Here is a 22,882-nt window from a genome sequence, read left to right as displayed (position 1 = left end):
AGTATCCACACATGGAAAGAACATACGCTGTAGCATTTTTGTCTTAAGTGTGAGACACTGACTAAACTAGAATAATAATTCTTGAATCAGTTTAGATCAATGAATTTGTACAGTACCTTGAACTGATTTGTTCCTGGTAGGTATTCTCCTGCCTCGCCAGATGCCAGTTGTTCTCTCCCGGAGGTGGAGGCAGTCAGTACACCTCCTAAACCTCTCAGAAGTGGCATTTTTCATGTACTGGAGGCAAGATCCTGGAAAAAGCATTACAGTAGAGAGAGCATTACTGTGGTGTCAGAAGACCATAGTAAAACAAGTGAGAACTTACTCATAGTTCAAACTTTTCATCCCATTCATCAGTTGCCTGGGAGAGCCACCTGACTGGGAATGAACTTTAGGAAGATCTTGCAGCTTGATGTGTACTAAAAACACCCAACAGAGTGTGAACTGATCCAGCTACTATGGAAAACAATATGGGAGATTCCTCAAAATATTAATAAAACTACCATTTGATCCGACAATTCCACTTTAGGGTAGATACCCAAGAGCATTGAAATCTGGATCTCACAATGACCCCTGCCCTCCCACGCACACTGCAGCGCTAGTCACAGTTGCCAAATATGGGGACAATCTAAGTGTCCGTGGACAGAGAAATGGGTACAGAAAATGTGGTATATATCTACAACGCGTATTGTTTGGCCTTATAAAAGGAGCTCCTGGCATCTCTGACGACACAGATGGCCCTGGAGGACATTATGCTAAGTGAAATAAGCCGAACATAGAAAGACAATACTTCATGATATCAGCTCTGTGTGGAGTCTAAAATAGTCAAGCACATAGAAGCAGAGAGTTGAATGATGGTCATCAGGGTATGTGTGGAGGGAAATGTTGCACAAGGGCTCAGAGTTTCAGTTTTACACATGCATACATTTTTTACTTATAAGTTAATGTATATAATACATTTGTATAATAAGTACAACATAGGGCCTATGATTAAAGACACTGTATTGTTTGTTTAAAAATTTGCTAAGAATCATATGATCTTATGTTGAGTGCCTTTACCACAAAAGAAAAAAGAAATCCAACAGACCAATTATGTGAGAAAGTATCTTATTTTTGGTGAGACAATATAGAAAAGCGGCAGAGCACAGGGGCTGAGAGAATGGGGCCAGTGCCTGCTGACCTGGGCCTCAGGTCTCTGCACCATCCTGTGAAAAAGTTACTAGAGCCTACTTCCTGGGATCATGGCACGAGGCTCAAAATGATTAAATGTAGCAAAAGTCTTCAGAAAACAGACTGGTGATTCAGAAGTACATTGTAAGTGTTTTGTCATTAAATGGCTGCACAAATAAGGTTGATGCTTGGTAGTGGTTGAATCCAGACAGGGAACTTGAATGGTTATGGGATGGGGGATGGTGAGAGGCTACTTTTCATCTCTTCCATAGCTGTGATGCTTTGCAGCTCATGGAGAATATCTGTTAGTATCTCCTGTGACCCCCATGTTAGCCCTGTGGGGTGGGCAGAACAGGGTCTGGGACCCATAGCATGTGGTTCATGGCATGGCAAATCAGATCTTGAAAGATTTTCCCAGAGTCACAACACTGACCTATAGTGGATCTGGGGCAAACCGGGTTGGTCCCATGGGGACAGAGATCCCTGAAGCCCTGAGACCTGCCCAGGGCACCTGAGATCCAGCCCTGGAGCCCTGAACCAATGTCTCCCCTTGCTTCATTTCTCAAATCCTCCTACCCGAGGCTTCTGCAGGAGACAGTGGAAGCCCTGGAGGAGGTGACTGGGCCAAGAGAAGAGCCCAGATCCTAACCCAGGCCTTTTCTCTCTGTTTCAATCTCCGATCCTAACAAAAGCAGTTTCCCTTAAAGGGAGCACCTCTGAAGGGACAGGGGACGTCCCTGTGGGCACCTGCCCCAGACTCTGCACACTGTCAGCTGTCTCACACACCCGATGGCCAGGTGACCATTCTGAGGGACCAGTGGTCTGTTTGACTCCCAAGCTGACTCAGAACCTGGGACATTCCAAAGTGCCAAGTGACCATTACAGGAGGATGCGGGAGGCGAGTGCTGGGCCATGTGCAGGATGGAAACCAAATGGTGCAGCAGAAGGCAGATTTATTAAGAGGGGTTGCAGGGCATGCAGTAAAGCAGAGAGGGTGCTCCCCAGGCAGATTAGCCCCTCCCAGGCGGTCTGTTAGCTCTGTTATTGGAAGTACAACAAGCAGCTGAAGGACAGGGTGGAACAGTCATGACTTCTCTGGGGAGAGCCTTAGAAAGAGGGTGTGTTTTCCTTATTAAGTCTCTTACATTAAGTTGTCATTACAAGTTGAAACTGTCATGGCAGTGATGGGCGTGATGTTTACTATGTAAATGAGATTTTAATGAAGTCAGAGATCTGTTCCCCATCAAACTGGATGCCATCCTGGCTAGATCTAGTTCCAGTCAGTTTCCACCACATCTTGCTTGTCAGTCTTGGACCCCTCTGCCAGTTGCCCCCCTCTCTGGCTAGTCAAGCTAGTTCAGGCCTTTGTCTGCTTACCCAGCTCTGTCCCTTTCTGACCCCATGAAGGGTCTGCCAGGAATTAGCTTCCCTTCAGCTGACCAGCCCTGCATGAACAGCTAGAGTGAATTAACCGGGAAGCGGTCATTTGGGCTGGTGCTTCAGTGGTTTCATGAGTCACGTCTGTGGCCCTCCATGTCCCACTCCTGCTCTGAGCCCAGTCTGAGCAGCCCAGGATAAGGCTTAGATAAAAGGAAGGCAGCTGCACCCAGGGATTGTGGAACTGGCCATAATTCCTTACCTGGGAAACTCATTCCTTACTATACCCCCAACCCCTTCCCCACCAGGTACCTGGAAGGAGGGTGGCTCCAGAGACTAAAGTCAGCAAGCAAGCCCCGCGTTACTTATCTAGATTATTTCCTTAGCGAGTGAGGAATTCTGGGAGACTTACGGTTTTCTCCTGCTCCTGATGCCACCTGCAATGACAGAGGAGAAATCACTGTGAGAATCAGACCACTTTGTGTCCTGTTTGCACAGGAATTTTGTTCTCTTGGTGACTGTAGAAAACCAGATGAGATGCCATGGTTGAGTCAAAGGCCCCTCAAACAAGCATCGAGGGCACATACGGAAAAGACAAAAGCTTTTCCTGGAGAGTGTAGCTCTCCGGTCTGGTTTGTGTGGCAATTACAAAATCCTTAATCCAAAAAGGAAAAATTGCTGAGGAAAACTGGATGCCCTTTTAAATCAAGTATCAGTGGTTAAGATTCTTCTTCATCCCTCTCTCCCAAATAAGCACTACCTGATATCTTCTGTCTGTATGTGATCAGCTTTCCTATCTAAACTTGATTGAAAAGGAAGCCGAGAAAGCAATCACTGTTTCTGTCTTGGAGGAAGGCAGCCTTACCGTGGCTCCTGACCGGACCTTCTGCTCCGCCTTGCTTTCACAGGGCTCCACCACGTCCTCAGGGCCAACTAGGGAGATGCAGAATTGAGTCAGTACAGTGGCGGTGCTCGGGAATTCCTCAGGGAACTGAGAGTGATTGGACAAAGGAGGGACTTGGGTGTGGGTGGTTAAGCACGGACCAAGCTGTTGCTGGGCCGTCCTCCTGTTGGAAGAAGGACGGCGGAGTGAGCAGGAGAGACATGAGAATCAAAGCCTGTGGCTTTCCAGGTAAAGACCCCCGAGGCCTGGTGAAATAGTCCGTCTACACATGAGTCAGTGATATCAGGTGACTCTGGACCCACACCCTGTGGCCCCAGACAAAGTATATGTGTCATTGTTCTCCAGAACGATCCAGGGGCCAGATTACCGGTGGGCAGACAGTGTATTCAGGCGAGATGAACTCCATCCAGCTCACAGGAAGGGAGGGTCGCCGGCTATTAGAAAGTCCTGTGTTCTCAAATATGGGAAACAATGTCATCCCGCATTATTGATTCCTCACAAATACAAGTGCCTATAAACAGAATATAAATTCCTGAGATACTTGCCAAGTCATAGAAAAGCAAGTCATAGAAAAGACCATAGCTTAGCTTTCAGAAAGAGATCTGGACGAAAGGTCAAGGAACTAAGGAACACATTACACTGAAACCACTTTGATAGATACTCATTCTTTTTGAAAGCTATAATTCTTCCTGCAAATAGATGCAATTGTCTAGTTACCTAAAATTTCATTGCTCTCATCTACGTACGTTACCTATTTTTCTTTGTGTGTTACTAACAATCTATGTACTTGGTTATCTATCAGTCACTAAATCAATTCATTAACCAATTGTCTCTTTCATTGTATGTTGAAAGAATGGCTATTCTTTTTTTTTTTTTTTAATAATTATTTTTTATTGAAGGGTAGTTGACACACAGTATTACATTACATGAGTTTCAAGTGTACAACACAGTGGTAGAACATTTATATACATAATTCTAGGTTCCAGCTATCACCCTACCAGGCTGTTACAATATCTTGACTATATTCCTTATGCTATACATTACATCCCGGTTACTAATTTATTTTACCATTGGAAGTCTGTCCTTTTTTTTTTTTTTGTGAGGGCATCTCTCATATTTATTGATCAAATGGTTGTTAACGACAATAAAATTCTGTATAGGGGAGTCAATGCTCAATGCACAATCATTATTCCACCCCAAGCCTAATTTTTGTCAGTCTCCAATCTTCTGAGGCATAACAAACAAGTTTTTACATGTAGAACAAATTCTTACATAATGAATAAGTTACATAGTGAACAGTACAAGGGCAGTCATCACAGAAACTTTCGGTTTTGCTCATGCATTATGAACTATAAACAGTCAGTTCAAATATGAATACTGATTTGGTTTTTATACTTGATTTATATGTGGATACCACATTTCTCTCTTTATTATTATTATTTTTAATAAAATGCTGAAGTGGTAGGTAGATACAAGATAAAGGTAGAAAACATAGTTTAGTGTTGTAAGAGAGCAAATGTAGATGATCAGGTGTGTGCCTGTAGACTATGTGTTAATCCAAGCTAGACCAGGGCAATAAAACATCCACGTATGCAGAAGATTTCTCTCAGAACGGGGGGGTGAGGTTCTAAGCCTCACCTCTGTTGATCCCCAATTTCTCACCTGATGGCCCCCCTGCGACTGTGCCTGTCTTAGGTTGTTCCTCCCTTGAGGAATCTTACCCGTGTCTGGCTAACCAGTCATCTTCCGGGGCCATACAGGGAAATGTGAAGTTGGTAAGTGAGAGAGAAGCCTTATTGTTTGAAAAAGTTAGCTTTTTACTTCTTTGCATATTTATGCCCTGTGGCTTCTATGCCCAGCATTTGTCTTGAGGTATCTTGACCACTTGGAAGAATTATGATACTCGGTAAATTTGATATGAGGCACGAATTCTATTTAAGGGTTGTAATTAGGAAGGAAGAAGAAAACCTATAGAAGTAGCAGGCGGAAGAAAACATGGGAAGATTGATTATTTCTTTGATATATCTTCTTGTAGAGTAACTTCAGCATGTATAGGTTTTAAGCTACTACTTAAATTGCACACACACATTAACATAATAGGAGTATAGTTACATAACCAAAGCATATCTGTAATTACCAGCCATCTGCAGTGAAACCAAGAAAACCAGTTAGGCACCTTAGGCATTTGTGAAAACTTATCTATGATATGGTGGATATTGTCCAAATGAACTTGAACAGTCTGAGAGAAATCAGACAAATTAAAACAACCCATTCCTGGGGACTGTTCACATGCCATATGTTCTTTTAACAATAAATAGTTTGTAGTTGTAAGACTTTGGAGCGCTACAATTTGCACTTCTCCAAATTCTTGGTTGAGTTCCAACAGTATAGATCCAGTCCAATTTTGTTGTTTTACTGTATGCACAGGCCAGCTTAGATATCTCCTTCCTCCTTCCCATGGCAGGTCCAGGAACTGGTGGGATGAGTGCATCTACAGCTGTAGCAGTGCGTGGATCTTTGTTGGGGTTTTTTGATGATCATCTTCTTGCATGAGTCTTCCAGAGGGTGCAGATGTTGGAAGTTCTTTTTCATATCGTATCTTAGTTCATTTTCGGGGTAGCCCAATTAGGCTTTGATCCTCTGTATAAACACAAACAGACCCTTTGCCTACACTTTTATATGCCCTTTATACCCTTGTGTAGAACTCGTTGGAGGTTACCACACAGGAACTGCCCTTTTTTTTTTTTTTTTTTTTGCTATCACTAATCTACACTTACATGACGAATATTATGTTTACTAGGCTCTCCCCTATACCAGGTCTCCCCTATAAACCCCTTTACAGTCACTGTCCATCAGCATAGCAAAATGTTGTAGAATCACTACTTGCCTTCTCTGTGTTGTACAGCCCTCCCTTTTCTCCTACCCCCCATGCATGTTAATCTTAATACCCCCCTACTTCTCCCCCCCTTATCCCTCCCTACCCACCCATCCTCCCCAGTCCCTTTCCCTTTGGTACCTGTTAGTCTATTCTTGAGTTCTGTGATTCTGCTGCTGTTTTGTTCCTTCAGTTTTTCCTTTGTTCTTATATTCCACAGATGAGTGAGATCATTTGGTATTTCTCTTTCTCCGCTTGGCTTGTTTCACTGAGCATAATACCCTCCAGCTCCATCCATGTTGCTGCAAATGATTGGATTTGCCCTTTTCTTATAGCTGAGTAGTATTCCATTGTGTATATGTACCACATCTTCTTTATCCATTCATCTACTGATGGACATTTAGGTTGCTTCCAATTCTTGGCTATTGTAAATAGTGCTGCAATAAACATAGGGGTGCATCTGTCTTTCTCAAACTTGATTGCTGCATTCTTAGGGTAAATTCCTAGGAGTGGAATTCCTGGGTCAAATGGTAAGTCTGTTTTGAGCATTTTGATGTACCTCCATACTGCTTTCCACAATGGTTGAACTAACTTACATTCCCACCAGCAGTGTAGGAGGGTTCCCCTTTCTCCACAGCCTCGCCAACATTTGTTGTTGTTTGTCTTTTGGATGGCAGCCATCCTTACTGGTGTGAGGTGATACCTCATTGTAGTTTTAATTTGCATTTCTCTGATAATTAGCGATGTGGAGCATCTTTTCATGTGTCTGTTGGCCATCTGTATTTCTTTTTTGGAGAACTGTCTGTTCAGTTCCTCTGCCCATTTTTTAATTGGGTTATTTGTTTTTTGTTTGTTGAGGCGTGAGAGCTCCTTATATATTCTGGACGTCAAGCCTTTATCGGATGTGTCATTTTCAAATATATTCTCCCATACTGTAGGGATCCTTCTTGTTCTATTGATGGTGTCTTTTGCTGTACAGAAGCTTTTCAGCTTAATATAGTCCCACTTACTCATTTTTGCTGTTGTTTTCCTTGCCCGGGGAGATATGTTCAAGAAGAGGTCACTCATGTTTATGTCTAAGAGGTTTTCGCCTATGTTTTCTTCCAAGAGTTTAATGGTTTCATGGCTTACATTCAGGTCTTTGATCCATTTTGAGTTTACTTTTGTATATGGGGTTAGACAATGGTCCAGTTTCATTCTCCTACATGTAGCTGTCCAGTTTTGCCAGCACCACCTGTTGAAGAGACTGTCATTTCGCCATTGTATGTCCATGGCTCCTTTATCAAATATTAATTGACCATATAAGTCTGGGTTAATGTCTGGATTCTCTAGTCTGTTCCATTGGTCTGTGGCTCTGCTCTTGTGCCAGTACCAAATTGTCTTGATTACTATGGCTTTATAGTAGAGCTTGAAGTTGGGGAGTGAGATCCCCCCTACTTTATTCTTCTTTCTCAGGATTGCTTTGGCTATTCGGGGTCTTTGGTGTTTCCATATGAATTTTTGAATTATTTGTTCCAGTTCATTGAAGAATGTTGCTGGTAGTTTCATAGGGATTGCATCAAATCTGTATATTGCTTTGGGCAGGATGGCCATTTTAACGATATTAATTCTTCCTAGCCACGAGCATGGGATGAGTTTCCATCTGTTAGTGTCCCCTTTAATTTCTCTTAAGAGTGATTTGTAGTTTTCAGAGTATAAGTCTTTCACTTCTTTGGTTAGGTTTATTCCTAGGTATTTTATTTTTTTTGATGCAATTGTGAATGGAGTTGTTTTCCTGATTTCTCTCTCTGTTGGTTCATTGTTAGTATATAGGAAAGCCACAGATTTCTGTGTGTTGATTTTGTATCCTGCAACTTTGCTGTATTCCGATATCAGTTCTAGTAGTTTTGGGGTGGAGTCTTTAGGGTTTTTTATGTACAGCATCATGTCATCTGCAAATAGTGACAGTTTAACTTCTTCTTTACCAATCTGGATTCCTTGTATTTCTTTATTTTGTCTGATTGCCGTGGCTAGGACCTCCAGTACTATGTTAAATAACAGTGGAGAGAGTGGGCATCCCTGTCTAGTTCCCGATCTCAGAGGAAATGCTTTCAGCTTCTCGCTGTTCAATATAATGTTGGCTGTGGGTTTTTCATAGATGGCCTTTATTATGTTGAGGTACTTGCCCTCTATTCCCATTTTGCTGAGAGTTTTTAACATGAATGGATGTTGAACTTTGTCAAATGCTTTTTCAGCATCTATGGAGATGATCATGTGGTTTTTGTCTTTCTTTTTGTTGATGTGGTGGATGATGTTGATGGACTTTCGAATGTTGTACCATCCTTGCATCTCTGGAATGAATCCCACTTGGTCATGGTGTATGATCCTTTTGATGTATTTTTGAATTCGGTTTGCTAATATTTTGTTGAGTATTTTTGCATCTACGTTCATCAGGGATATTGGTCTGTAGTTTTCTTTTTTGGTGGGGTCTTTGCCTGGTTTTGGTATTAGGAGAATGGCTATTCTTTGAGGAAAAAAATCACTCTATTTTCACCATGCTTACATGTGGGGTGCTGAATGAGTTGGGTGGTTGCATATAATTGATTTCTCTGTAAAATGTAATTTTGGATAATACCTACAACATAAAAGTAAATTGAAACCTAGACACTCACATTCCTTTTTTATTAATAAGGTATCATTGAAATACATTCTTATGAAGGTTTCACATGAAAAACATTGTGCTTACTACATTCACCCATATTATCAAGCCCCCCTCACACCCCAGTGCAGGCACTGTCCATTAAGCATAGTAAGATGCCACAGAGTCACTACCTGTCTTCTTTGTGCTATACTGTCTTCCCCTTGTCACCTGTGACATTATGACATGTGTGCCAGTCATAGTGCCCCTCAATGTGCTTCTCCTCCCCGGCCCTTCCCTCTCCCCTCACCCCCTCTCCCCTCACCCCCCTTTGGTAACCACTAGACCCTTCTTGGAGTCTGTGAGTCCACTGCTGTTTTATTCCTTCAGTTTGCTTCATTGTTACACTCCATAAATAGACACATTCTAATGATCTCTTTTGGAAAACTATTTCCAGTTGACCCTTGAACAACATGGGTGTGAACTGTGGGAGTCCACTTATAAGTGGATTGTTATTCAACAAATACACTATAGTACAGGAAACGGATTTTCTCTTAATGTTTTCTTAATATTTTCTTTTCTCTAGCTTACTTTATTGAAAGAATACAATATGTAATACATTGAACATACAAAATATATGCTAATTGACTTATGTTATCAGTAAGACTTCAGATCAACCATAGGCTATTAGTAGTTAAATTTGGGGGAAGTCAATTATCACCCAGATATAAACCCATGCATCTGTATGTCCGGTATGACAAAGGAGCCATGAATATACAATGACAAGTCAGTTTCTTCAATAACTCATGTTGGGAAAACTGGGCAGCTACATAATTAGAATGAAACTGCATTACTGTCTAATTCCATACACAAAAGTAAACTTGAAATGGATACAATATTTAAAAGTAAGACATGAGACCATAAATCTCTTAGAAGACAACCTAGGCAAAAATCTCTTGAACAAAAGTATAAGCAAATTTCTTCTGGACACATCTCATGCAAGAGAAACGAAAGCAAAAATGGATAGGTGGGACAACATCAAACTGAAAAGTTTCTGTACAGCAAAGGACACCACCAACAAAAAGGCAGCCTACATTATGGGAGGATATATTCATAAATGATTTGTCTGATAAGGGTTTAACATCCAAAATATATAAAGAACTCATACAACTCCACAGCAAAAAGAAAAAAAAACCTGATTAAAAAGTGGGCAGGGGACCTGAACAGACATTTCCCCAGAGAAGAAATACAGATGGCCAACAGGCACATGAAAAGATGCTTCACATCACCAAGGAAATGCAAATCAAAACCACAAGGCGGTACCACCTTACACTATTCAGAATGGCCATTATCCAAAGGACAAGAAATAACAGGTGCTGGCAAGGATGTGGAGCAATGGGAACCCTCCTACACTCTTGTAATATAAATCGGCGCAGCCCCTATGGAAAGCAGGGTGGAGGTTCCTCAAACAATTGAAATAGAAATACACAACCCAGTAATTCCACTTCTAGAAATTTACCTGAGGATAATTAAATCCCTGATTTGTAAAGGTAAATGCACCCCTATGTTTACTGCTGCATTATTTATAATAGCCAAGACATGGAAGCAACCAAAGTGTCCATCAATAAATACATGGATAAAGAAGAGGTGGTACATATACACAATGGAATATTACTCAGCCATAGAAAGAAAGAAAGCCTGTGACAAAATGGATAGGCCTAGAGGGTACTATGCTAAGTCAAATAATCCAGGCACAGAAGACAAGTACCGTATGATTTCACTTGTTTGTGGAATCTAAAGACAAAACAAAGTGAACAAAATAGCAGTGACTGGTGGTTACCTTGGGAGAGGGGTTGGGATTAGTGGGTGGTGAGCAGGATGGGGACAAAGGGGCACAAAAGTTCTCAATCATAATACGAGAAGTTCGTGGGACTGGTAACACAGTATGGAGAATATAGCCAATGATTCTCTCACGTCTTTCTATATTGAGAGGTAGTAACTGAACTAGTTGGGGTCAGAATTTAATAATATGAACCACTGTGTAGTACATTTGAAACTATTATCAGATTGTATATCAAGTATACTTCAATTTAAAAAAAAAAGGTATTCAAATTTCAGGTGCAGTGTGTGGGGGTCAGTGCCCCCAGCCCTGCATTGTGCAGGGGTCAACTATATATGAACAGGAGTAACAGGACCGACAGTGTGCTGACCTCAACACACATTCAGTGTCAGGAGCACAGGGAAGGTTTGTGATGGTGATAGATTCCCTTCCTTGTGGGAAATGCCTCTGTACTCATCTCAACCCTTCTAAATTTCTGAAGTTAATTTTAATTGGTGGGGCAAAAAAAACTGCCATATTTTCCCCAGAGCTGGGAAGTGAGAGGTGCAGAGTATAAGAGGAAATGGTATGTTTTTCTAAATGGAGAAAAGATAAGGCAACCAACCTGGTAGAATAACCAAAAATAGAAATTGAGGAATAAACAAAACTATACAACATATTTGTAACTCTGTATGACAAGTTAGAGAAAGGAAATTTTTAAAAGATGAGAAAAATATTTTGAGAAAAAGCTAACAAGTCCATTAGTAGCAACAGCATCCTGAGAAGATCTTTATGAACATACCTTCACAACAACAGTGGAGGTTTCCAGTGAACTCGGTAAGACAAATTAAAGAAAGGAAATTTTAAAAAGACGAGAAAAGTACTTTGAGAAAAAGCTAACAAGTCCATTAGTAGCAACAGTATTCTGAGAACATCTTTGTGAACATACCTGTACAACAATTGAGGTTTCCCATCTCAAAAGGCTCTAGGTATGAAGCTGAGAGTTTCTCACCTCTCACCAGAGTGAACTACTCAGCTCACAGTGTGGCCGATGAAACAGAACCCAAGGTGGGCATCACCACGTTACCGTGGCCACAGCGCGTCATAGAAGCCTGAGAGTGGATGCAGCCTCACCCACCTCAGGTCCCACTACCTCTGTCAAGACAAGTGTGTATTCAGTGGACAAGTGTGGCACTTAAAAGAAAGTTTTGTTTCAAGAACTGAACCCTAGTCTCACACATTATTCTCCATTTCTTAAACACATTACATAAGGGGAAATGACCAGCCCCCCAGATTCAGTGAATAACCAAACTTTCGGCGGTAAGTGGGAAAGACAAAGCATTTTGAGAATAAAATGGGGTCCCATTTTTTCTGTGAAATACCATCCCTTCCCATTTCTAGCATCCTGAGTCACTAAACATTTCTAGAATGATTTAAAGTCAGTTCCAGATGAAATAAAGAGCATTAATTGAAATTCAGTTTAGAACGTTACATCTTTCTAAGCATGTATTCATCAAAATACATGTTTTTCTCTCATCATATATGTATCCTACCTACTTTTTCTCTCTGTGAGCCAAGACTATGTGCTTAGATCTCTTAATCTTTGTGAATTTACTGAGCAATTTCTTGGTCATTGTGTGTGTGAAAAGGTGACTTCACTAAATAGTGAAGGGGGGAAAATCACTATTTTTCACAACTGCATTTCTTTGAGGCTAAGTGAAAAACTTATGCTTTTCTAAATGATATATTTTGAATAGCCCCCAAACTGTAGGATTAAATGTGTGCATGGTTGCAGAGGCCATCTCTGCAATAATCCAGCTGAAGCTGAGAGGGGTGGATGGGAGATTCAAGAAAAACACAGAGAGAGGTACAAGAAAGACACAGAAACCAAAGTTAGGATGACTGCTAGCTGACCACTGGTTCCAGACAAGTGATACAGTTTTATTTTTGAGCACAGCTTATATACACAGAATGGCTCTGGATTCCATGGGACAGGTTTGACAGTGGTGTGGACACTAACCCAGCCAGAGACACAGACAGGGTACCTACCTGCGACTCTGCACGATGGTATGTGCATGTGTGTGTCTGTGTTTGCTTGCATGCACATGTGTGCACTGGCCATGTGCCCCTGGCCTCTTTCAGCCTTTCAGAGAGGACGGGAGAGTGCCCGGGCCAATGGCCAGGCTGCCGCCTCAGGTGCAGTGTGACCGCCGCCACCCTTGGCCTCCTTGAGGGCTGTGCTGTACACATTTTCACACAGATCATCACGTGTCCCCTGGGGCTCAAACTGGAAACAGCAGATTGGTAGGAGCTGCTCGCCAAAGCTGCTCCGCTCTGAGAAAAGGAAGGTGGGGCCTTTCTTGGCTGTGTCCACTGTGGCTGGGACCAGGGCCTCGGGCCCAAGGCCCCTTCCATGCCTCTTGTAGTTCTGGGAGGCCACGGTGCTGGGCTCAGGGGACCAGAGAGCCAGGGCCTGGGGGACAGCCGAGAGGAGAGCCGGAGTGAAGCGCCAGGGCCTACCGGCCCCTCCAGGGCTTGCTGAACCTTGCGTGAGCACAACACTGTAGTCCCCTGTCCTGCTCTTGTATGGGGGTTGTGGTTAAAATTGTAAGATTTCCAGAACATCTCGCGCGGCTTTAGTGCATTTGCATATCTTCAGGGGTGGAGAGAAGTTCATCTCCCCATCAATGGGTAATTACCTAGGCCACTGAGGGCGTGTCTGAACCTGGGAGGTTAAGAGGAGGGACCTGCTGGCTGGCTTGCTTCTCCCTAAGTAAGGGAGAGAGACAGCGCTGGACTGCAGTTTGTAAGCAATGAACAGGTTTTAAACATTATTTCTCCCTCTGACAGATTTCGGTTTTTAGGGGTATTTTTCCCTGGGGTTTCCTCTCCCCGGACCTGCTGGGCTGGGCGGCCTCCTGACATGCCCCTGCTGATTCAACCTGGGGCCTAGCTGAGATGTGTTGGGTGATGCCCCCCTTCCATCATGGAGCCTTTTGCTGCCACATTGAGCAGGGCAGGTGACCTCGGGGCTGCTGGCCAGCAATGCATGGGCCTCCCAGGGGTTCTCGACACAAGTTCCCGTACAGGAGGGGTCAGGACGAGCCAGTTGAGCCCGCATTACCTTCTCCCCTGGGTGGAAGTTCCCGTGTGTCCGGGTCTGGGGGAGTCAAACCTGGCTCCACATCCCTCAACCCGGGGTGTCGTGGGGGTTCTCCAGGGCGTGTGGGCCCCGTGGGGAGAGGGCACCCGGGAAGACCCGCGGCCTCAACCCCCGGCACGCGCCCACTTGCGCCTTCGGGCCTGACCCCACCACCCGCTGACAACAGCCTTGGCTGCCAGTAGGAAGGGAGGTGCTGGGAGGACTCTTTGTGACCACAGCTCCTGACCTCACTGCTCTGTGCCTGTTTCCCAGTTTGGTGATGGCAATGTGGAGGTGACTGGACTGGACACATGCATGGTGCAGGATGGTATGGGGTACACAGAGTGTCCCTCAGGTGAGGTGATGCGTGAAAAGGAAGGGCAGGTAGGAACAGTGTGGGAATAGTATGTGCAAAGGCCCAGAGGTAGGCTGTTGGAGTGGGTAGGAGCTAAAAGCCATCCCAAGCCTGGGTTGAGTGAGCCCAGGGCCAGATGTGGGGTGCAGCACAGGCAGGGGCAGCGGAGGCACCCCAGTTTCTGGCCTGAATGTAGGAGGGGGAAACGCACCCAATCCATGCCTCTGCAGGGTCACACAGCTTCAGCCGCGAGTGGGAAAACTAAACTTTCTTTTAGTTAACAAAATACCAAAATACATACATACACACCCAGAAAATAAGGTTCAACCTCTCAGCTAATCCCATCTCTAAAATATAAAACAAGAACTGAAAGTCCTCCCCACATCTGGAGTAATAGCTGACCCCATAGGGCATTTCCTCCTGCTCTTTTTCGATACACGATTTTTTCCATTGCAAAAACTGTATCCCCAAAATGGCACCATGGGTCCCCAACTTGTATTAATCTGAACAGTACACCTCAGACATCTTTCTCATTCAGAATGCACATGCAAACCCATTTGCTGTAAGGCGAGGACAGTATTCTTTGGAAAGGCATGTTAGAATCCTCTTAGACATCCCTCTTGCTAGACATGGGTTGTTTCTGAGTGTTCACTGTCACAAGCCATGTTCTAATAAGCACCCCTTCTTGCACTATGCTTTTTATTACATTTATTACCAGAATGACTGGAATTGGAGCAGAGTTTAGAGGCATGTAGAATTTCTTTGGGGTAATTGTCTTGCCAGTAGGTTTCAGCCCCGGGCAAGTTCGCTATGGATTCAGTGTGACCAAAGAAAATGACAGCAAAACATTCTTGAGGTGAAAGGGTTATTCCCAACTTTATTTCCAGGTGGCAGGAAAAATTCCCTATGCTGCACTTGCATCCCCGTGACTGACTTAGTATGTAACTGGATGCTTGCACCTCTTTATCCTCTTCACCTCTCTCACCCATCTCTCCCCCAGCAATGGTGACCACCAGTCTGTCCTTTGTGTTTATGAGTTGTGGATAAAATGAGAGTTCCTGTGGCCAGGATTCTCTCCTGGCCCTGGTTGACTAGCTCACTGCACACCTGTGGGGAATACATGGCTGTTGACTCTATAAAACGAGCTCGTCCCAGTGCTCTGGGCGTGATACAGTGGCAGGGCTGCAAGGCTGCAGGAGAGCAGAGCAGAGGCTGGAGTGGTGGCAGTGCTGAGGACAGAGACCCAGAGGACGGCTGTGTGGGACAACTGTGCAGAGAGGCCCAGAGGACAGCTGTGCGGGATGACTGTGCAGAGAGGCCCAGAGGACGGCTGTGCGGGCAGAGGGGCCTAGAGGCAGAGACTGGTTTGCTGCCTGCAGACTCTCTCTGAGTGAATGGGATTCTAGTGACTGACCTGCCACCTGGAAATAAAGTTGGGTATAACCCATTCACCTCAAGAATGTTTTGCTGTAATTTTCTTTGGTCACACTGAATCCATAGCGAACTTGCTGGGGGCCAAAACCCATTGGCAAGACATGGGTCTTATTTCTGTTTTGTTTGAAATTGATAGTTTTAATAGGTCCCTAATGAGGTTAAAAAAACTACAAGAACTAAAATTATTCAAGTTTGCCATGTTTCGCCTTGCTCCAGAGAATTCCTAATGGGGGCAGGAGAATGTTGAAGGGTGCAGGATGCAGTAGGAAACTGTATTTTTTGTGTACACCTACATCATAGTTTTTATGACCTACATGGCATAGCATTGCTTATACTAGAAATTATTGAATGCTTGCCTTGTTTCTTTTATCTTTGTGTGTGTGTGTGTGTGTGTGTGTGTGTGTGTGTGCATGCTTTTTATAAAACATATGCTATGAAAGTGTTAACATAGTCTATGGGACCCAACTCTGCAGCTTCTATCTGCAAACCCCTCCTTGTCACTGGCTAATGCCTGCCCACACCATGGGTGTCCCTTCTTGAGAGAACCCTTCCTGGCCCTCCCGCAGCAGCTCCTGCTCACTCCTGTTCCTGCTTCCCCCTAGGCCGGGAGCCCCCAGGAGCAGGGGACCCATCTGTCTGTCTTGTGCAGCATTCAAGCCAGCTGCAGGGCCCAGCCCCCTGGAGGTACTCCTGAAGTGTTTGCTGGATGAATGTGTATAAAGGAGGGGGCCTGAGAATGAAAAGCAGCCTCTGACTTCCAGAAATGGGTCTGAGGCCAACAGACGTGCCATGTTGTTCTCTTGTCAGACATGAACGATCTCACAGAACATCAACGTCGGACAGGTCACTCTGAGGCCATGGTAAAATGGGAGATAGAGGTAAGGTCTTCATGCACCTTACAAAAAGCCACACATCCCCATTTCTTGGCAGGGGGTATGTGCGGCTGCTGCTTCTTGACCAGTGACAACTCTGTCCTCACCCCCACTAGATAAGGTGTAATGAGATGGCTGATTGTAGAACTGTCCCCTCTTTCTGACACCATCCAGCCGCTAGTAAACCACAGCTGACACCCACCCACCCAAGCCCCACCCCTGTAATAGAGCCGAATGCCCCCCATTCTGATGCCTGCGGTTCCCCACGGTTCGTGCTCTCCTTCGCTCATTGAGTAATAAACCCAACTGGTTCAACCACAGGTGTGGCTCTGAGGGCAGGGACTGGCCTCTCCGAGGGACTGTCCCCTCTCTTGTCACACTGATGGTGATGATGGTGGTGGTAATAATGATGAACACATACACACGGCCTAGTTGTGACGGGCACTGTGCTAAGTTCTTCCTCCACCTTCATCTGTACTGAATCCTCCCAAAGACTGCAAAGCAGGTATTGTCGTCCCACCTGTTTTGCAGATGGGGAGCTGAGGCATGCTGGAGGCTGACCACCTGTCCCAGGTCACCAAGCTGGTACGTTGCTGGAGAAAGTCCAGGAGCTGGGCCCCAACCAGGCTCTGAGGCCTGGGCAAAACTTGGACCTGAACTGCCTTCATCCGCATGGGTCTCAGAGCTTGTTGGAACGTGGTGGGTGGTGGGGAGAGGGTGCTGGGCGGCCCCCGTACGGGGGCAGGAGTGAATTCCTGTACTGTGGGCCGTGGCCTTCAAACCAGGCAGCCGTGTTGGGGCTTGGCCAACACACTAGGTGGACCCCTGACCTCCGCTGGGCCCACTCTTGATTTTCTCCTGGGAAGACTTGGGGTTATGGGTACCAGCCTGACTGTGCAGGACAGGTGGACCAAGGTGTCAACGCAGAGGCTAAGAGGTGACACCTTCCAACCTGGATATGGGAGGGTGGCTGGGAAAGATGGGGCAGCAGAGAGAAGCAGAGATTGGAGAGGCTGCAGGTGGAGAGAGCAAGAGGGTGAGGGAGAGGGAGCAATGGAAGGAAGAGAGAAAGAGAGCAAAACAGGAAAAGACATGCACAGAGAGAGGCTGCCCTGGGTCCGGACCTCTCCCAGGTCCCAGCTCAGTGCCTCCTGGGCTGGCTGATGCTCCTTTTCTCGGTCTCCAGGTCACACTGGTGTTGCAGCCTGTCCCTCTGTCTGCAGGTTAGTCTGGGGGAGGGGGGTTTCGCTCCTGCCTGGGGGAGAGGATGGCATCTGCTGTCCTCCACACCCAGAGGTGGCACAGACCTGGGGGGTGGGAGGCAGAGCCTGGGGCCGGCTGTGTGATCAGGGCAGAGCCTGGCCCCCACTGGAGCCTGGCAGGGAGCCCCAAGTAAGAGCTGCTCTCAAGGCAAAGTAGAAGCTGGAGGTGGGGGTGCTGAGGGAGGGCTCAGGATGTTTACAGCTGGACTGGTAAGATGATTTCCTTTAATACTGGTTGGCTGAACAAATGTTCCCCGAGGCTAGTGGTGAATTGTTTTTATTTAGCTTTGTATTTTTGAGAGAGGGAGGCAGCATGGAGGTTTGTGGCAATCTGAACTCAGACCCCAGTTTAGATGATGACCTTCTCACTAGCTGTGTGCCCCTGGGCAGGTAACTTCATCTCTCTCAGCCTCTGTCGCCTAAGTGAGACACGTGATCCCTGAATTATAGGGTTGTGATAATGATTCAGAAGTGATGGTCACGGCGAGTACTTGATGGCGAGTACTTGGGAAGAGTGGGTACTCAATACATGTGACTACCCTGCTCCTGGGTCCTTTGGAATTACTTTATTAGTAAAATTTATACTTGACAGATTGAAAAATATTTTCCACAGACAAAGAATTATATTTGCTTGTGTGTATTTTAATAAAGCCATATGAACATAACTCATACCTGACACCAATATTTCAACTTTCATGCCTTTAAAATTGACTGGAAATGATAAATACAACAAAGGAATTTCCATGAACAGGCAAATGCTCTTCTCAGAAAAATGGGTTTTTTGCTTCTGCTGTCGGTGACAATGATGGAGATGCAATCTCGGCTGCTACTTTGGGGCGCTCACTGTGTGCCCCGCCTGTGCTCCAGGCTTCCCACAACGTCTCCCCTTCAGCCTCACCACCCTGGGAGGTGGTCCCGCTGGAACATCCTCTGCGGACAAGGACGGGACAGCACTGCTTTGCTCTGAGTTCTTTTGGCAGAAGGAGGAGGGCGGAGGGTAGTGGGCACAGGCATGCGGGAAGGTGGGAGGGTGGGGAAGGGGAAGGGGACAGTGTGGGGACTGTCCCCGTGGAACAGAGCCCAGCAGAGCCAGAAACCCAAGGACCTGGGGTCAGAGGGACCTGGCCCACTGCTGATGTGCGGCCAGAAGTTGCAGAAGCCGCCTTGGCAGTGCCCTGGGACAGACCCTCTCCTGCCCTGGTGCCCTGAGGGCAGTGGAGGCAGGGCCCTTAGCTGGACACGGGGCACAATGAGCAGAGCACCGAAGATGGGCCTCTGAGCCCACAGGACTGGGAGACCAGCACCCACGGAGGCCCCGGGTGGAGGGGAAGGGCTCCCGCACTAGCACTCAGGGCCTGGGTGTGAGGGGGTCCTGACCTCATCTGACCTGCCCCGCTGGGGACACCAGCACATGTGGGTCACCTTCCTGGCTTCTCAGCCTTCAGAACCTCCTCTTCGAAACGTCCTTGGGACACTCCGTCACTTTTGCTTCCCTTCCACTAGATGCTGCTCTCCACCCACCAAAAACAACTGTTTCTGATCCCCAGGTCCTAGTGTGGACCAGGAGAGAGGCGATCTGATGAATGCCCCTTGTGTTCCAGAAGGTGAAGGGGGGCCTGAGTGTTCCCTGGGCTCTGTGACATTAAGGGGACAGTGTTAACTCCGTTATGTATAGCTTGTTGAGCGCTCCACGTGGGCCAGGCCCTTTTCATTGGTTACCTCCTTAAACCACCACAGGACCCTGCGATGTAAATTCCCACAACTCTACATGTGAGGAAATAGTGTCAGGGAGATGATGTGACCTGTCCAGCATCACCCAGCACATGACTGGACAGGCTGTGATTCAGACCCACCTTCCCAGATTCCAAATGCCAGAGATTTAACCACTGTGCTGTCTGTCCCTCAGTGCAAAGCAGTTGCTGAGTATTGAGCTCCTGCATGGTGCTGGGGACAGCGTGAGGCTTGGAGGGTGCCAGGACTTAGAGGCAGGACTTGAACCCAGCTCGAGCATGTAATCACAAGGCTTTGGCAAGTATTTGTTTTTAAATAAAAGTGCATTTTTATTGTGATCTAATACTTAACTACATAGGATTCCTTTAAAAGCATGATATACATATTACTCAAAACTAATCCAGACCTCCTATTTCCAGTTTACAGAAGAGCCCATTGTTTGTAGATTAAGCGTCTTGCTTGCTCCCCATGATCGTAAGACTACTCACCCCAGTCATTACACAGAAAACGTAGTTTAACAAATGCTAGAAGACACAACAAAGGCAAATTTTCAAGGTTAGTTCATTAGGGTTGCTTCGTTCATTCTAATGAAATATGCTAAACTGAGCAAGATACAGGGGTGCCCTGATGGACAACAGTCATCCTGAAATTAGGATGACCAGCCATCCCGCTTTGTCTGGGGTGGAGGAGTTCCCCCTGATTTGGGACTTTTCATACTGAAGCCCTGGGCAAATGAGGACAAGTTGATCTCTCTGTTTGAAATGGTACAGGTTGCTCAGACCCTTGCAAAGCCCACCAGTGCACCTGACGCTTCAGGCAAGAACTGAATAATCTGACCCTTGATTCAAACATTGGTCCTAGTTGATGAGACTTACTGGTTGGCACCATCCAGTGGACTCCTCATCTCTCTCCCCCAACCCACTCTGGCCTCTTACATTATGGCTGAGTGCATCTTTGAAAACATATAATGATGTCATGACCCTCTCCTCCAGTGCCAAGGCTGAAAACCCTTCAATGATTCCCGTGTTCCATTTACCAGTCCAATGGATGGTCAACTAGATGGTCACATTGATTAGAACCAACACTGACCCAGGGGCCAAATTATCTGGGCAAGAGGATATCCAGATGGAAAAGACCCAGTTGTTATGTGAAATGTTAGAGATAAAGCTCTGGCATAAGTCCCCTGGGCAGTCCCACAAGGCAAGGTATGACCTCTGTCTGCATCGTACTGGAATTTCATGCTACGTTCCCACCACTCACTCAGCTCCAACGCGATGACCTTTTTTGCTGCCATCATGCCCATCATTCTTCCTTGGGCCACAGGGCCTTTGATTGTGCTCTTCCATTTGCCTGGAATATTCTTCCTGCTCCTACTACCAACTGATGCCTGTTCATCCTTTAGATCCCAGCTCATGGTGGCTTCTTTGGGGAAGCCTCCGCTGACCTCACAGTCCACATAACTCCCTCACAGTAACTGCATACATGTCCTTCATAGCTGACATGTGTGTGTGTTTATCTGATAAATTCTCATGTCCTCTATGAACTGTAAGCAATTTGAGGGAATGACTGTATCTTTTTTGTTAGTGTATTCCCAGTACCTAGCTCAGATGCTCAATAAGTATATTGGAATAAAGGATGAATAGAAAGTGTTCAATAAAAATCTGAGGGTTTCTTGGAAAGTGGCAAAACATACTACCGCTATAAAGCCACCAACATAATTCTCGAATTTCCTCCTAGTTCCACACAATAGCTTGATCTGTAGGAGACATGGGCCTGGATCTTGGACTTTCTGGGGCCTGGAGATTAGTGGTAGTGGGGAGAAAGACATAAGATACCAAAAAAAAATTTTTTAATTTGGTTATTAAGGACAAAAAACCCCCCCAACATAACCATCTCCATCATTTCATAAAGGAAAAACTATCAACACCAAAGAGCAGGAAGGACAACTTCAGAAAAAAAATAACCATAGTCCTTCCCAAGCAGGGACAGCTGGAGTCCTTAACACGGGCATTTTCGCTATAGAAAACTTCTGCCACTGGCTTTTGTGGATCTGAATCTTTTCTGCAGCGCTCCCAGCTGTGTGGCTGTGGGTGAGCAGTTCGGCCTCTCCGCACCATGCTGCTTCCTCCTCAGGGTCGTCGTGAGCATTGGATGTAAAGCTGTGAAAAGCCCGTAGCACACTCCACTAGCCACAGCAGCTGGGAGCCATCACTGTGGTCCTTCGTGAGCAACAGGGCCACCTAGTGGCTCTTCGCCCCGCGTACAGACGAGCTGCTGCGCCCCAGTAATGAGGCATCTGCAGGTGGGGAGCAGGAGCCTGGTCCATGGCCAAGGCTGAAGCAGGAGCAGGGAGAAAAGCCATAAATATTCATTTAAGTCTCAAGCCTGCCCGTCTCCCTAAGAATAAAGTTTGTTCCTCGGGAGCTACTGTCCAAGCTGTCAGCTCTGGAAGAGGAGAGAAAATGAAATCTCCCTGGCCACCCCTTCCCCACAACCACGGACTGTTTTCTTTGGGGTGGGGGAGGCTGTCTCTCCACGGTGGCTGACAGGCACTGGGGCCAGGTGTGGAGTGGCTGTCCACCACTGCCCTCCCTGCCTCTTGCCTTCCTGGGAGCTCCAAAGAATGTAAAAGGGACAGCAAACTAAATGTGGGAGCCTTTTTGTGACAGTCACAAAACGGACAAATATAAGTTCTCTGCTGTCTCTGATAAGGGTCTTGAGCTGATGGAGCCATTAGCTTTTGGAAACAGCCCTTCTAAAAGTCCTTAGAAAGGTCATGACATGAGAGACTTGAGAGCAGCTGTAAGCACTCTGTCTTTTCACATCCCTTCCCCGGTGTGAGAGATTGACATTGATTTTGCTTTCTTGTCTCTGGCCGACTTTCCCTTAGCCTGTGAGCCTGGGAGGAGACTCAGCAAGAGAGAAGGCTGGCTCTGGGCGTAGCTAGGCTTGTGTTCAAACCTCGGTTCTGATACTTGCTGATTGTGTGACCTTGGACAAGTTGCTGTCTCCTTGACCTTGTTTCTGCATCTGTACATTGAGGATGACAGTGGTCACCCCTCAGGGATTTGATGTGAGCCTGAGTGTGCTAATCAATCCCACAATCTCAGATGCCTACAGGGGCCAGGCAGGCATTGTAAATGAGAGAAGAGGGCCAGGGGCAGGGCAGGAGGAGTGGTGAGGACTGTGGTAAACCAGGAACACAAATCTCATGGACCTGGGGCCAGCTGCTGGCAATGTCCTCTGATCCAGGGCATTATAGACAACCTCAAAACCCCAGAATTTGTTTGGTTTTTTTGGACACGAGTCTGGGGGTAGGCCTGG

General features: G+C 46.0%; 1 protein-coding gene across 1 annotated transcript in view; it reads left to right on the top strand.

Annotated features, from left to right (window-relative positions):
- Window positions 1–18,754, top strand: part of LOC118921892 (uncharacterized) — a 57,902-nt gene extending 39,148 nt beyond the window's left edge. The window contains exons 4-5 of the mRNA XM_057492046.1: window positions 16,296–16,377; window positions 16,501–18,754. Coding sequence (XP_057348029.1) covers window positions 16,296–16,377; window positions 16,501–16,685 — 267 coding nt within the window. The 3' untranslated portion in view covers window positions 16,686–18,754. The remainder of the gene's footprint in view (window positions 1–16,295; window positions 16,378–16,500) is intronic.
- The last annotated feature ends 4,128 nt before the right edge of the window (window positions 18,755–22,882 follow it).

The sequence above is a fragment of the Manis pentadactyla genome, chromosome 14 (genome assembly GCF_030020395.1).
Source record: "Manis pentadactyla isolate mManPen7 chromosome 14, mManPen7.hap1, whole genome shotgun sequence".
In the NCBI taxonomy this organism is placed as follows: Eukaryota; Metazoa; Chordata; class Mammalia; order Pholidota; family Manidae; genus Manis; species Manis pentadactyla.
This window is presented reverse-complemented; position numbering and strand designations above follow the sequence as displayed.